At 44.4% G+C, this 15,605-nt stretch overlaps 1 protein-coding gene across 1 annotated transcript in view; it reads right to left on the bottom strand.

Annotated features, from left to right (window-relative positions):
• Window positions 1–4,918: 4,918 nt before the first annotated feature.
• The window catches only part of LOC120917541 (transmembrane emp24 domain-containing protein 10-like), a 32,977-nt gene continuing 22,290 nt past the window's right edge, over window positions 4,919–15,605 (bottom strand). Inside the window, exons 3-5 of the mRNA XM_040328908.1 lie at window positions 13,223–13,296; window positions 13,007–13,133; window positions 4,919–5,728 (exon numbers count right to left, since the gene is read on the bottom strand). Of these exons, the coding sequence (XP_040184842.1) occupies window positions 5,607–5,728; window positions 13,007–13,133; window positions 13,223–13,296 (323 nt within the window). The 3' untranslated portion in view covers window positions 4,919–5,606. The remainder of the gene's footprint in view (window positions 5,729–13,006; window positions 13,134–13,222; window positions 13,297–15,605) is intronic.

Genomic DNA, 15,605 nt, shown 5'->3' with positions numbered 1-15,605 from the left:
GCAAAGTGGCACGTTCCTGCGAAGCCCCGTATGGGTACATTGTCCCTGGTCACCTGTGATCGCAGGGCACGAGAGCCAGCACGGGGATTTGTGTGTGTGTAAACACACAAATCCCTATTCTGACAGGGGAGGAGATACAGATCGTCTGTTGCTACTAAACAGTAACAACGATCTGGCTTCTCTTCTAGGGAACACATTTAACCCCTTGATCGCCCCCTACTGTTAACCCCTTTCCTGCCAGTAACATTTACACAGTAATCAATGCATTTTTATAGCACTGATTGCTGTATAAATGTCAATGGTCCCAAAAATGTATCAAAAGTGTCCGATCTGTCAACCGCAATGTTGCAGTACCGCTAAAAATCGCAGATCACTGCCATTACTAGTAAAAAAAAAAATGCCATAAAAATGACAAAAGTAGAAGAATATATATTGGCCTAAACTGACGAAAAATTAAAAAAAATTTTTTTGGGGATATTTATTATAGCAAAAAGTATTGTTTTTTTTAAAAATCGTCGCTCTTATTTTGTTTATAGCGCAAAAATAAAAACCAGAGTTAATCAAATACCACCAAAAAAAAAAGCTTAATTTTGTTTGGGTACAGCGTCGCATGGCCGCACAATTGTCAGTTAAAGCAACGTAGTGCCATATTGCAAAAAATGGCCTGGTCATTAAGCAGGAAATCCTAAAGCGGGGGTTCACCCTAAAAACAATTTTCTAACATTAAATTGAGCTCAGTCTCGACATTGACAGTATGACGATTTTTTTTTTTTGCTGTACATACCTCGTATAGCTATTTTCTTAACCGGCTTCTGGGTAGTGAATTCCGCGGGAGTTCCTATGCAGCAGTTAGTGATTGACGTGATGACAAAAACTACTCCCCCCGTTGCATAAGGAGCGCCACGAGTTGCCGAAAGAAGCCGAACGTTGGTGCGCAGGCACCGTATAGTGCCGACTCGACGCTCGGCTTCTTTCGGCAACTCGTGACGCTCTGGATGGGGATACATCTGGATGGGGCTGCTAGTGTTCAGTGTGTGGCAGGTAGGGGGAGGGGCAGCCTGGCACACAGTGGATAAGATAATGTTATGCTAGTTCAGGCTTCTCCTCTCCTCTTATCCTGCTGCATTTATTCCCAGCCTGAGAGCAAAGATTAGATCTCCTGGGCAGGGGGGATCTGATCATACTGGATGGCATGGTGACATTGTGCTAGGAGTAGGGGAAGACAAGCTTCCTTCACTGTACAGCCATGGCCAAAAGTTTTGAGAATGACACAAATACTCATTTTCACAGTCTGCTGCCTCAGTTTTTGAGATGGGAAACTGCATATACTCCAGAATGTTATGAAGAGTGATCAGACAAATTGCAACTAATTGCAAATTTCCTCTTTGCCATGAAAATTAACTTAATCCCATTAAAAAAAAATTCCACCGCACGCAGCAGGCAGGTGTGAGCGCATCTGCACGCACAGTGAGGCGAAGACTTTTGGAAGATGGCCTGGTGTCAAGAAGGGCAGCAAGGAAGCCACTTCTCTCCAAAAAAAACATCAGGGACAGATTGATCTTCTGCAGAAAAATGGTGAATGGACTGCTGAGGACTGGGGCAAAGTCATATTCTCTGATGAAGCCTCTTTCCGATTGTTTGGGGAATCAGGAAAAAGGCTTGTCCGGAGAAGAAAAGGTGAGCGCTACCATCAGTCCTGTGTCATGCCAACAGTAAAGCATCCTGAGACCATTCATGTGTGGGGTTGCTTCTCATCCAAGGGAGTGGGCTCACTCACAATTTTGCCCAAAAACACAGCCATAATTAAAGAATGGTACCAAAACACCCTCCAACAGCAACTTCTTCCAACAATCCAACAACAGTTTGGTGAAGAACAATGCATTTTCCAGCACGATGGAGCACCGTGTCATAAGGCAAAAGTGATAACTAAGTGGCTCGGGGACCAAAACGTTGAAATTTTGGGTCCATGGCCTGGAAACTCCCCAGATCTTAATCCCATTGAGAGCTTGTGGTCAATCCTCAAGAGGCGGGTGGACAAACAAAAACCCACTAATTTTGACAAACTCCAAGAAGTGATTATGAAAGAATGGGTTGCTATCAGTCAGGAATTGGCCCAGAAGTTGATTGAGAACATGCCCAGTCGAATTTGCAGAGGTCCTGAAAAAGAAGGGCCAACACTGCAAATACTGACTCTTTGCATAAATGTCATGTAATTGTCAATAAAAGCCTTTGAAACGTATGAAGTGCGTGTAATTATATTTCACTACGTCACAGAAACAAAGATCTAAAAGCAGTTTAGCAACAAACTTTGTGAAAACTAATATTTGTGTCATTCTCAAAACTTGTGGCCACTGATCTGTGCTGGATCAGAACACTGACAGGCAGATCTATCTCCTGATCATTAAATATCTCCTTCCTTGCTGCATCCATCCCATCCACCCACTGCTTCCACCCACCCCATCCATACATTCATCCTACCACCACATCCATCCATCAACCCCATCATCCATCCACCCCATCAACCATCCAACTATCCATCCCATCCTTCCACTGCATCCATCCACCCACCACCCCATCCATCCACCCACCGTATTCCACCCATCCCATGCATCCATCACATTCCATCCATCCACCCATCCTACCACCACCGTATCATCCATCCATCGCATTCCATCAATCCCATCCTTCCACCCCATCGGCTATCCACCCACCTATATATACACACATCCATCCTCCACCCACCACATCCATCCAGCCAATCTTCCTTCACTGTACACTGATCTGTGCTGGATCAGAACACTGACAGGCAGATCTATCTCCTGATCATTAAATATCTCCTTCCTTGCTGCATCCATCCACCTACCTACTCACCTACCTGTCCATCCCTTCCTGCTGGTTGTGCATATCCTGACTATCCCTAATGTTTCATATATGAAAGCAGTTTATTTCTTGGTATTGTCCTAAAGCTGACCATACTCTGTCCAATCCCCTTTTTCATCAGACCATACACAATACAGTCTGTGCAATCTCTTATAGATCTGCCAACTATGTAGTGCAAGAGCCTGCGAGTGAGGGGGCCAGGTCTATTTTGCGACCCCCTTAAAATTCTGACCACCATGCACCACTGGTGATTAATATATCCAGACTCCATCAGCATTGAGCACTTCTGGATTTCAGAACTGGATATTAAACAGTAGAATGGAGTTTGCATGTTCTCCCTGTGTGAGTTTCAGCCCACACTTTAAAGACATGATGGTAGGTTCATTTGGTCTGTCTAAATTGGCCCTAGTATGTGTATGTATGAACGCGAGTTAGGGATCTTAAAAACGGTAAACTCACTGAGTGCACACACACACACACACACACACACACACACACACACACACATATATATATATATATATACACACATACTGTATACAAACACACGTGTGTGTGTGTGTGTGTGTATAGTGCTGCAGAAATTGTCGGCGCTATTTAAAATGCTATATAAACCTGTAATAAATAAATCATGGAGACTCAGTGTGATTTAAGGTACCACATGGGAAAGAAATAATATTCACACATTTACATTACCCAGTAAAAATTTATTAAAAATTGCCAGAATAACACCTTCTAGAATTTGAGTTATTTTCAATCATTGCAAAAAAAAGTGCAAAATTTGCTAACACGCATACAGTAATCACATTCAGCTTTTTAAAACAGACTGCACACAAAGCAAATATTAGATGAAGAATGTTTTTCAACCAAACATACAAACTTTGTAGAAGTGTGGTAAATAAATGATCATCAGATGAGCAGTTATAGGGTTAGTTCACCTTTACCTATGTAGATAAGGGGCGTCTGTACATAAAAATAAACTGAGCAGCTTTGATTAAAGTTAGATAATGTTCTTGCTACTGGTGCAAGTCATTTAAGACCTCTTGAAGCCTGGATAAAGAAATCTCAGAGATGACATTATCCCATCCTTCCTTGTTGCTAGGACATTGCAAAGACACTCCCAGACATTATTGCTTACCTCCATCACAGCAGCAAGCTTTCAAACCCCCACACATGTGCAGTCCACGGTCTCCTCTGTCGCAGCATCACTGTGACAAGGGAGCAGGTAGGCATACAAGGGGAGCAACGTGGCAGGGTGGGATGATGCCATCTCTGGAAGTTTTTCAGTCAGGTTTCAGGAGGTTTGTAAATGGCCTACACCTATAGCAAAACATTATTTAACTTTGATCAAAGCTGCAGTGTTATTTTTTATCTACAAGCGTCCCTTACCTGCATAGACAGTTTTTGGATAAAGGTGAACTTATCCTTTAAACATCAGCTATTGCATGGTCAGGATAGAAATTTCAGACACTATGACTTCATCAGTCACTGCACGAGGCCATCACACTATCACAAGACCTTGGCATTTAGCTAAAAAAATAATAATAATGTGGTTCACAGCAAATTTGTACATAACTGCAATGACAGTAAATTACTTTGTCATCTAGATAAAAGCTTCTGTGCAACAATGTAAAATAGTATTCTGTTAGGCTGCATTCACACCTGAGCGTTTTGTAGCCTGAAGCTATAAAACGCTAGAGGCGGATTTGGGCGTTTTTGAACATTTGAATTCCCATGGAAACGCTTGATTCAATCGTCTAGCGCAACGAGCGTTTCTACGGGCGTTTTGTCGCTTTAATCTGTTCTGTGAAATAGAATATTCACCCAGGAAGAAGATAAAAAAAATCTACAAACATAGCAACAAGTGATGAAAGAGATGATAATTTTTCCTATTGGCTAAAATAAAGAACGGCGAAGTTCAAAAACGTCGGACAACGATGTATGCGAATACGCAAGACAAAACGCCAGAAAACGCTCTGGTGTGAATGCGGCCTTGAGGGTTTAAAAAAAAAAAAAAAAAAAACGACATGGACAACCATTGAAGGAAATGTAACAGATTATTGGATTTAATCAGGCAAAGAGCAACATGCAAAGTGTAATAACGAACAGTGATCAATTTAAAATACAACTTTCAGCAATCTGTCTTTAAAAACCTGGCTGGCTGTGATAGGTTACCGGACTTTGTATATCACTGCAGTTCTTGGCTTTGGTTTATTAAAATAAGCCTACCAGGGCAGAATACTTAGTAGTATCAAAAATATATTCCACAGGAGAGTTTAATCAAGTACAGAGGTAATAAAAAATATTTTGGCTTCAGACTTTCCATTGTTTCTTCCACTAAAATAGTTCACACCTCCTCTTTGGATTTACGGGTCTGTTACAAAATCTCAAAATGGTATACATAATCTCTATTGAACATCATAATCCATTATCAAAAATCTCTCATTATACCCAGCTCAATACATTGTAGTGTATCGTGAAGGACATTTGTGAGACTGTGCAGGTAGCTGTAAATCACAGCAACCAGAATGCTGCTTTTAGGTTTCAATTTGTACCAAATACAAGAATTAGATTTACAGCTACTTGTGCACCTACTCATATATATCCCTCACCATTATCAATTTACACAAATGTGCCACAATGCGGAAACTAATTGTAAACTGCACATCCACTTGGTCTTTCTTAGTTACTTGGCACGTCATAAGTCTTTCATCCAAGTCCACACATTACTCTATGAGTTTCTTGGATTTGAAGAATTTCCTGAGGTAGAACACTTGCCAAGTGGCAAGAGCGACAAGGCAAAACATAGAAAACGTAGTGAAGTAAAGGACACGCTGGCTGGTGGATTCTGTGAGGAAGAAAACAGTAAGTCAATATATGCAGGTAGAACATTTCAGTATTGTAAATGTAATATTAAGTAAATCTTTTATGATCGCCAAAAAAAAAAAAAAGCTTGAGTTTACAGGCGTTCTCATTGAACTTTATGGGACCAAATCTGCCTCAAAAGAAGCTTACCGTATATACTCGAGTATAAGCCGATTTTTTTGTGCTGAAAGTGCCCCCCTCGGCTTATAATACAGTCACCTTTTTGTGTCTGATCTCCCGGACTTTGGGGACCCGGTACCGGCTGGCCGTAGGTCCCCTGGACCCCAAACTTGGCCCCACTCTTCCTCTACAAGTGTGCAAAGTTTGTTGTCCGGGGACCTACGGCCGGGGAGCACCGATTTTTTAAAGCCGGGCACCCCTTCCATACACTCCCATGTTAAACTGTAATTTATTCGGTAACTTTGGGGACCCGGGAACCGGCTGGTTGTAGGTCCCCTGGACCCGGATCTTGGCAAACATGTGGCACCATTTCTACTCTACAAGTGTGCAAAGTTTATTGTCTGGGGGACCTACAGCTGGGGAGCACCAACTTTTCAAAGCCAGGCACCCCTTCCATAGACTCCCATGTTAAATGTCAGTCTAGTCATGGACACAGTGAGGCATGGACACAGTGAGGCATGGACACAGTGAGGCATGGACACAGTGAGGCATGGGCATGGACACAGTGAGGCATGCGCATGGACACATTCTACATGCTGTGCTGAACTTCTGTCTCTACAGGTCTCCACAGATCTCCGTTCTCTACTACCATCTGTCGCCACCTTACCCCAGCTTGCTCCTGGTGCTGCAGCCCGCTCTCCCCCCGCTGCGTCTCCCCTGGTGGCAGCGCTGTGTATGTGAAGAGGCTTACCCAGGCAACCAGGACACCTGCCACTCAGGACTCGGCTTCCGCCCATAAAATGGCGCCGCCACGTCTCCGACAACCAGTGACATTCTAAATGCTGTGCTGAACTTCCGTCTCTACAGGTCTCCGTTCTCTACTACCATCTGCCGCCACCTTACCCCAGCTTGCTCCTGGTGCTGCAGCCCGCTCTCCCCCTGCTGCGTCTCCCCTGGCGGCAGCGCTGTGTATGTGAAGAGGCTTACCCAGGCAACCAGGACGCCTGCCACTCAGGACTCGGCTTCCGCCCATAAAATGGCGCCCCTCCGGGCTCAGCCCGCACCCTGCTATATTGCCCTCAGTGCACCTTCCCAGGACCAACAGCTACCACCCTGCTGCGTAACCCAGACACACAAAGGTAAACTGTATTATGATTTTAGTTAACTACGACTGTTGAATAATCACATGACCCAACTACCCTCGCACATCTCCACCCTCTGTGCCTCCGAAGGCATAGGGAAAGTCAGATGCACCACTACGGTTAGGGGTGCAACGGATCAAAAAACTCACGGATCGGATCGATCCTCGGATCGGATCATTTTTCGGATCAGCAAAAAATAAAAAATAAAAAGACTAATCTTGTTACACTCAACAGAGTTTTAGATTCAGTTATTTTCAACACAAAATGTAGCTTATGTGCTTAAATACAGTATCTGTAAATCTGACAGACTGTTTACATGTTAAATTTTAAAAGCCGCAGCAAACCGTACATGTTTGAAAATCAGAGGTGTTCTGTCACATTAGCAAACATGTAAGGTTTGCTGCGGCTTTTAAAATGTAACATGTAAAAAGTATATACGTATATGAGATTTTATATAAATATACTGTTTTTTTATTTTTTTGCAAATTTGTAAACTTTAATTTTTTTTTATAAATTGCCCAAAACCTTTTATGGCTTCATTTAAAGCTCTATAACTGCTGGTACCCTCCTGGGCTACATCACTGACCTGTGCCATCCTTCCTATCCACCTGGTCTGTTTGCAGGAGAAGTTTAATCAGTGTGCAGGCAGATTGCATGGAGTGTGCGTTATCCCAGAAATTGGAGTGTGCACAGCGGTGGTATAGAGGCATGTACTATTGAAATATGCATTACTCTTAACCGGTTTGTGGCAGCATTTTGCTCCCTTGCACAGTCTGTGTATGAATCAGCCGGAGCTGTGGGTTCGGAATACATTTTTGGAGCTCATTTACTTAAATGGTAAACACATCACAGACGTTATTCTAATCGGAGCTAAAGTGAAAGCCAAGGCACCGGAATGAAGACACAGGTCAGCAGAGATGATTCCCAGAGCGCCGCCAAGTAAGCCAGTCAATCCGGGAAGCCTTCCAATCAGAGAGGGCGCTCATCATGCGGGCCAATCAGGTGTAGAGACGGGACATCCCATCCAACCAATCACAGCCGATCTGTGATTGGTTGGGGTGGAGCAAGATGGCCGCCGCTCCGGAGCTAGGCCGAAGCCGGGGACTTTCCTACGGCCGAGGCTCCGGACCGCTCCGCGGATCGCGTGGTGTGCCGATCCGAACGGAGTGACCCGTTCGGATCACGGATCAGTGACGATCCGTTGCACCCCTAACTACGGTACAAGCAAATAACCGGAAAGTCATCCCAAAATCAGTTGAACTCTTTCACCTAGCACACCCTAATGTACGGTCAGCTGGAAAAAACCGACACGATGCACCCCCATATTATATCTATCACCGAAACATGGTTCAAAGCCGACTACCCTGCCCTTCTGGATGACATGCTACCAAAGGGGTACAACATTATCACTAAAAACCGCCCAGGCTCTCGCATAGGCGGCGGGGTCGCAGTCATCTTTGACCAATCCATCGCATGTACGGAACTGTCCATCCCTTAAGCTTCCTCCTTTGAAGCGCTGGCCACCCGATGTCTGATTGACAACAACAACAGTTTCCTCCGCCTCACTATTTACCATCCTCCAGGTTTAGGAGACGCCACCTTTATTGCAGACTTCAACGCCTACATCCTACAGGCACTAACCCTGGCCGACAGGATTATAATTCAAGGTGATCTAAACCAGTGTTTCCCAACTCCAGTCCTCAAGGCACACCAACAGGTCATGTTTTCAGGATTTCCCTCAGATGAAACGGCTGTGGTAATTACTAAGGCAGTGAAACTGATCAAATCACCTGTGCAAAATAATGGAAAGCCTGAAAACATGACCTGTTGGTGTGCCTTGAGGACTGGAGTTGGGAAACACTGATCTAAACTACTGGCTGGAAGATCCCTCGGATATGACGGAACTTGTTTTTTTCCAACTCGTCAATGGACCCACATGACGCTTTATTCACATTAAACTGCTCCCACGAGGATATTACTATCACCGACATCCCCTGGTCTGACCATAAAATGGTGAGCTGCAAACTTCCCGCCTTCGCCCCACGTTCTCCTATGCCAAAAAACCCAATGATTCCAGGCCCCCCCTACCCGTAATTTGAATAAGATTATCACCAATTAATTTCCCCAAACTTATCAAAAACAGCACCTTTTGTCAACCCCCCTTGGATCCCAAGGAAGTCGTGCTGGACAACCTAGAACGAGACACAAACTCGCTGGAAAATGCTATCTTATTATTCGAACAAAAACTAACTACCATAAGTGTGTGTTCGCATTTTAAAGTGAGTATGGGGGAAGGGTGGCCAATTGTCTGCGTGATATTTACCACTGGATGGCCATCAACAAATTGTGCCTTAATGGTAACAAAACAGAGGTCATGGTAGTTTGAAAAGGCAAGACTGACTTCCTTCAAAACTGGCCCACCGAGTTGGGCTTGACACCAAAACCGAAAGATAAGGCGACGGTCCTGGGGGTTATCCTGGGCGAAAAACTAAGTATGATTCCCCAGGTCAGACAATCGGTTTCGAGAGCTACCCATTTTTTACGACTCATCCGCAAAACCAAACATCTCCTGACCCAAGATCAAAGGAACTATTTAGTCCAGGCACTAATTATCTCTCGCCTAGACTTTTCAAACAGAGTCCTTCTAGGCATTCCCATCAAATGGTCCAAGAAACTGCAGCTGGTGCAGAACCAAGCAGCCAGGCTTATTTACAATCTTCAAAAGCAAGATCACATCAGCCCTGTGCTCAAAGAACTCCACTGGCTCCCTGTTACAAAACGTGCCGATTATAAAATCCTCTGCCTGATTTACAGGGGTTACCACCAGCTGGGCCCTCAGTTTCTATCAGACCTGACCCCACACTATACACCTAGACGCTGTCTCCGTTCAGCCGACAAAGCTCTAATCACTGGCAATACCGATAGGCTAAATTCCATGGGAGGAAAATAGATGGGCTCTGCGGGGGTAACTCTCTGGAACCAAACCCCGCTTACCATTCGTATCTCCCCAAGCCTATATACGTTCAGGAAAAAGCTGAAGACCTGGCTATTTTTCCAAGCATTCCAATCCTAGGCCAATTTTCCTGTTCATCCACTCGCTGACCTTTAAATCTTTCTCTCCCTCTCCTCTTCTTCTCTATCTCCTGCTGCTCTGCAGCAGTTGCGTTTATTTATGCTACCCTCGCCAGAACATCCGGCAATCTGGCACAAAGCGCTTTGGCACCACCAACTGGTGGTATATGTGCGCTTCACAAACAAATAGTAATAATAAATAAATCAATGCATGCGCAGTGAGGCATGCGCATGGACACAGTGAGGCAAAGTGAGGCATGCAGATGGACACCCTAGGCTTATACTCGAGTCAACACGTTTTCCCAGTTTTTTTGTGGTAAAATTAGGTGCCTTGGCTTATATTCGGGGCGACTTATACTCAAGTATATACGGTATTTAGCTTTTGGAGCTTCAGGCTTCAAGCTACAGGTGTTTGAGTGCTCACATGTGAACAGTCACCACTGACATACATGGGATTTAGGATGCCGAGAGCTTTGAGGTACAAAATACTCAGGTGTAAATGAGGCCTTCCTGACATGTCAGGTTTACAAAATGTCATTGAGAATAATGGTTCTGCAGAGCCCTAAGCTAGGTAAACACAGGCAGAAAAATCGGTGAAAAACAGTCAGTTTGCCAGGAATCAACCGACTTTCGGCCCACATGTATAGCCAGCCGTCTGTTCTACAGAGGCCAGTCTAAGGACTGGCTTTTGTCTGACGCCAATGCTGGAAAACCAACATCCCACCAGCGCTGGCAGTTAAAGTTCAAGAGCATATAATAAGGCTTACCTGTAGCTACCGTGGATATCTCCTAAACCTGATGTCATCACAGCGTCGGAGCCCATGATACCCGGAAATAACTCCAGGAGACATGTCGCCGGGCAGAGCCGTGTGCTGGGACCGGTCCGCTGCCGGGACTTCGATCCAAGGTGAGTATTTCATGAGTTAGTATGCTATGCATACTAGCTCATTATCCCTTTGTCTTGCAGATCCTTTTTTTTGTGGGTTTACAACCCCTTTAATGGCTGCAAGTGCTGATCAGTGTGTTCTGTGTACTGGTGGGGGGACAGTCCAACATTGTTTGTGTTAGTGCGGCAATCTTTTTTTTCCTTCAACCCAGCTGGCTGAAGTAAAAAAAAAACATTTGTAGCGTGTAACCAGCCTAAGGAAATTATGTCACGTGGCAGCATATATACAGTACTAGCCAAAAATAAACTAAGCAATAGTAATAAGGGATTGTAATGATTTGTTATCCAGGTATTTAATCTTCCATTCAGAATTTAAAGACCTAAAAGTCCGACCACAACCAAACATTTTTTTGGAAACAGTGGGGAAAATTAAAACATATGTCAGGTTAAAGAGGAGTTCTGCCACCCCGTTAAAAAAAGTTAAAAGTCAGCAGGTACAAATATTGTAGCTGCTGTCCAGGCATCCAGCGTTGTCCTTACCCGAGCCGATTTTTGAATCGGCTTTTGGGTGTAGCCAGGGAAACTGGCAGTGAAACCTTGTGTCTTCACAGCCAGTTTCGTACTGGCGTCTCGCTGCACTTTGTCAGATATCTCCACAGCCGCTCTGGTGCGACTTGCACAGGAGCCCTGTGTGTTTTTTGGTTAGTTTTGGGTCCAAATTCAACCAAAAATTCAGGCTGAAATCGAACCTGAAACGAGGATGCACCGGACTCCTGCGGTGAGCCGCTGCGTGCTCATATGTGAATCCAGCCTAAAACTCGTCATACACTGAACAAAATTCAGCTTGTTCATGGAGTGCAGCTGTCAGAATACATGTCCCGTGGGGGGGTGGAGACCCCCACAAATAAGGTAGGTGGAAGAATCTAGCTGGCTAAGGCTCAGTTTCCACTAGTGTTACTTGTCATGCAACTTTGGACACAAAGTTGCATTACACATCACAGCTCATTAATTTCAATGGCATCCATTCCAATCTATGCAACTTAAAGTTGTAGCGACTTTGAAAAGGTGCCTGCCATAGGTGTGCACAGCTTATTGCATTAGGGTGTGCACCCCAAAGATCAAACATATTTGCATGTGCATATACAGTATACTAATGGTGTCAGTAGAGCAGTGGACAGTGTCAGTAGGGCAGTGGATGGTGTCAGCTCAGCAGAGCGGTAGATGGTGTCAGTAGTTTTTATTTTTAATCCATTTTTTTATTTTAGGAGCCCCATTAGGGAGCTTTAGTGAAATATCAGGGGTCTATTTCCGTGCATTACTGCACGTTTAACGCAGTATGTTTCTGTGCATTCCTGCATGTTTAACGCAGTATATTTCTGTGCATTACTGCATGTTTAACGTTGTATATTTCAGTGTGTTATGTGCCATTTAATACTGTATTTTTCTGTGCGTTAGTGCACGTTTGACGCAGTATGTTTCGGTGCAATCTGCACCACACAGGGTGATTAGGAACACCTTGGCACACCTTTGGTGCCTGCACTACTTTGATTCGACTTTTAAAGGAGACTTTGATCCAGAAAGTGTGAAGTCGGATTAAAGTAGCATCAAAGTTGTTCTCCAAAGTCACAAGCTAAGCAGGGACGGCCAACATAGGAATGCGAGGGCTTAGGCGATGATAGCCTGGTTTCCCCCAAATGCCACCCCCGAGGACAGGGTAAAGAAACATCTTAAAGCTGGTCTTAAATCTGATTAGCATAAAAGGTTGTCAGTGTTGTCCTGCCTTTGCTAAAATTATTCCAGTCTTGTGCATTGACTGAACTGTAGGAATTGGCCTCAGACTTCTATGGAGCCAATAACCGATAAAAATGGCAATCTACGTGTTTTAGCAAGGTCATGTGACAGGTCCACTTCACTGCAGACAGAGGCTAGAGATCCCCAGCTTAATCCTTAAATAAAAGTTACGTCTGAACATCAGCAATGATCAACCTTCTTCAATCATCAACTCTGTCCCAGTCTTGACAGAATCTCAACCTTCACTCACCATTTGTGTCACTCATTTCTTCTTCCCGCTTTTTCATGTATGAAAAATCTTTAATGATAGACTGTGACAGGTCCTCTAGACGTCTTAATAAAACCTCCAGGGGCTTCAGTTTCTCTGCCTTGGCCAGCTGAAATGTGACAGGGACAAAAAGGCACAATTTTATAAATGCACTGTACATACAACTCATGCATTGTATTGGTCAGATAATAAACTTACACCCTCATAATTCTTAGCTTCTACGCCATGTTTGATATCGAGCGCGATTAGCTGATCAGGCGTTGTCACAGAACCTAAGAAAGAAAGAGCAAAAAACAGCTCAAGTTTAAACATGAATGGAATAAATAGAATAAAATACTGAACATAGTTTACTAAATTAAGGATAAAGAAATTTCTGTACATCTACCATCATGTATACTTTCAACAACCTAGCTTTGCTCTACACTAAGGCCCCATACACACGAATGAATCCATCCGCTGAAAAATCTCAGCGGATCGGTTTCAGCGGATAGATTCTATGGTGTGTACATTCCAGCGGATATTTATCCGCGGATATTTCCGAATTCCAGCAGATAAATATTTGAAGACATGTCTTCAAATCTATCCGCTGGAATCTATCCCAACGGATTGATCCGCTGGTCTGTAAAGACTCACCGGATCAATCCGTCCAAAGGGATCCCCTGCATGCGTCGTAATGATTCGACGCATGCGTGGAATTCCTTATATGACTGCGTCGCGCACGTCGCCGCGTCATCATCGCGGCGACGGCGCGACACGTCATCGTCAGAGGATTTCGGCGCAGATTTCGATTCGATGGTGAGTACACTCAATCGCATCAAAATCCGCGCAAATCTTCGAGAGGATTTATCCGTGGAAACGGTCCGCTGGACCGTATCCGCGGATAAATCCTCCCGTGTGTACGGGGCCTTAGAGTCGGTTCACACTAGGGCGACCCGACTTCCAGCGCGACTTTCAGAGGCGACTCCGACACGACTTGAACATGAACCAAAGGGCGATCTGGGGCGATTTACAACACGACTTGAGACTTTCCAGTGGCCAAACAAACAACAATCAGCTCTGGGAGAGGGAGGGGGAGGGGCAGGAGAGGTTTGCCTGAGAAATGTATGTTATCTTCCTGGAAAGTTGCTTCAGTTAAGACAGTGATCAGACTTGGAGGCGACTTCCATTGAAATCAATGGGTACAAATCGCCTACAAGTCGGATTGAAGTAGTACAGGAACCTTTTCTGAAGTCGGATCGCCTTGAGTCGTGTGTATTAACACCGCTCTCATTCACTTCCATTGTTTTTCTCTACAGCGCGACTTGGGACGACATGAAGTCAGTTCGCAAGTCGCCCCAGTGTGAACCGGCTCTAACTGAAGCTAGCAGTGGCAGGGTACACTGTATAGAAATAAAGGCACTAAAACAAAGCAGAAAAATTGGCCTGGCGCTGGCTTAACCGTTATCAACTAGAGAAATGCTATCAAATTGAGTAATTCTTTCCTCAAGTTAGACCGATCAGGGGATGTCAGAATTAATTAGGGAGTGATCTCGAAGGCCTCATGCACACTGCTGCTCCTAAACTCAAGTTTTTTGGAGCTTTTGGCATTTTTTGCCAAAGCCCCTGAACACAACTTATTAAGACCCCTTTCACACTGAAGCGTTTTTACAGCGTTTTAGTGTTAAAAATAGCGCTATTAAAACGCTCATAAAACGCTCTCCATGCATCTCAATGGACCCTTTCACACCGAGTCCTGCAAGCAGCATCTTTGGAGCAGCTTTTGGGCGCTGAAAAAAACGCTACAAAAAACGCCCCTCTCCATTGAAATGAATTGAAAGCGCTGTAAAAACGCCTTACCCTTTCACACTGAGGCACTGCAAAAACACCCTAAAACGTTAGGGTCTTAGCGGTGCTTTACCAGCGTTTTTCGGGCGCTGGCAGTGTGAAAGGGCTCTGAAAGCACTCAGGCTTTGACACTGGGATTGCAGATGAGGCTTTCAGGCGCTTTACAGGTTTTTTTTTTTTTTTTTTAACGCTAAAGCGCCTGAAAAACCCTTGAATAACGCCCGAAAAACACCCCAGTGTGAAAGGGGCCTTAAAGCCTATAGGGGTTGATTTACTAAAACTGTAAAATGCTAAATCTAGTGCAGCTCTGCATGGTAGCCAATGAGCTTCTACCTTCAGCTTGTTCAATTGAGCTTTGACCAAAAAAAAAAAAAAAAAACAACCTGGAAGCCGATTGGTTTCTTTATAGAGCTTTACCCGATTTTGCACTCTTCATGTTTAGTAAATCAATCCCTGTGTCCGTTCACACATATAGCTAGATTCAGAAAGACTTAGGCTGGCGTATCAGTAGATACGCCAGCCCAAGTCTGAATTTGCGCCGGCGCTAATTTAAGCGTATTCTGGTAACCAGATACGCTTAAATTAGGCTCAGATACGAGCGGCGTAAGTGTCTTACACCGTCGTATCCTAAAGTGTAATTTTTAGTCTGACCGCTAGGTGGCGCTTCCATTGCGGTCGGCGTAGAATATGTAAATCACTAGATACGCCTATTCACGAACGTACGCCCGGCCGACGCAGTACAGATACGCCGTTTACG

Source organism: Rana temporaria, chromosome 11 (genome assembly GCF_905171775.1).
Source record: "Rana temporaria chromosome 11, aRanTem1.1, whole genome shotgun sequence".
Classification (NCBI taxonomy): domain Eukaryota; kingdom Metazoa; phylum Chordata; class Amphibia; order Anura; family Ranidae; genus Rana; species Rana temporaria.
The sequence above is the reverse complement of the archived record's forward strand: the minus strand, read 5'-3'. Positions and strand labels throughout refer to the sequence as shown.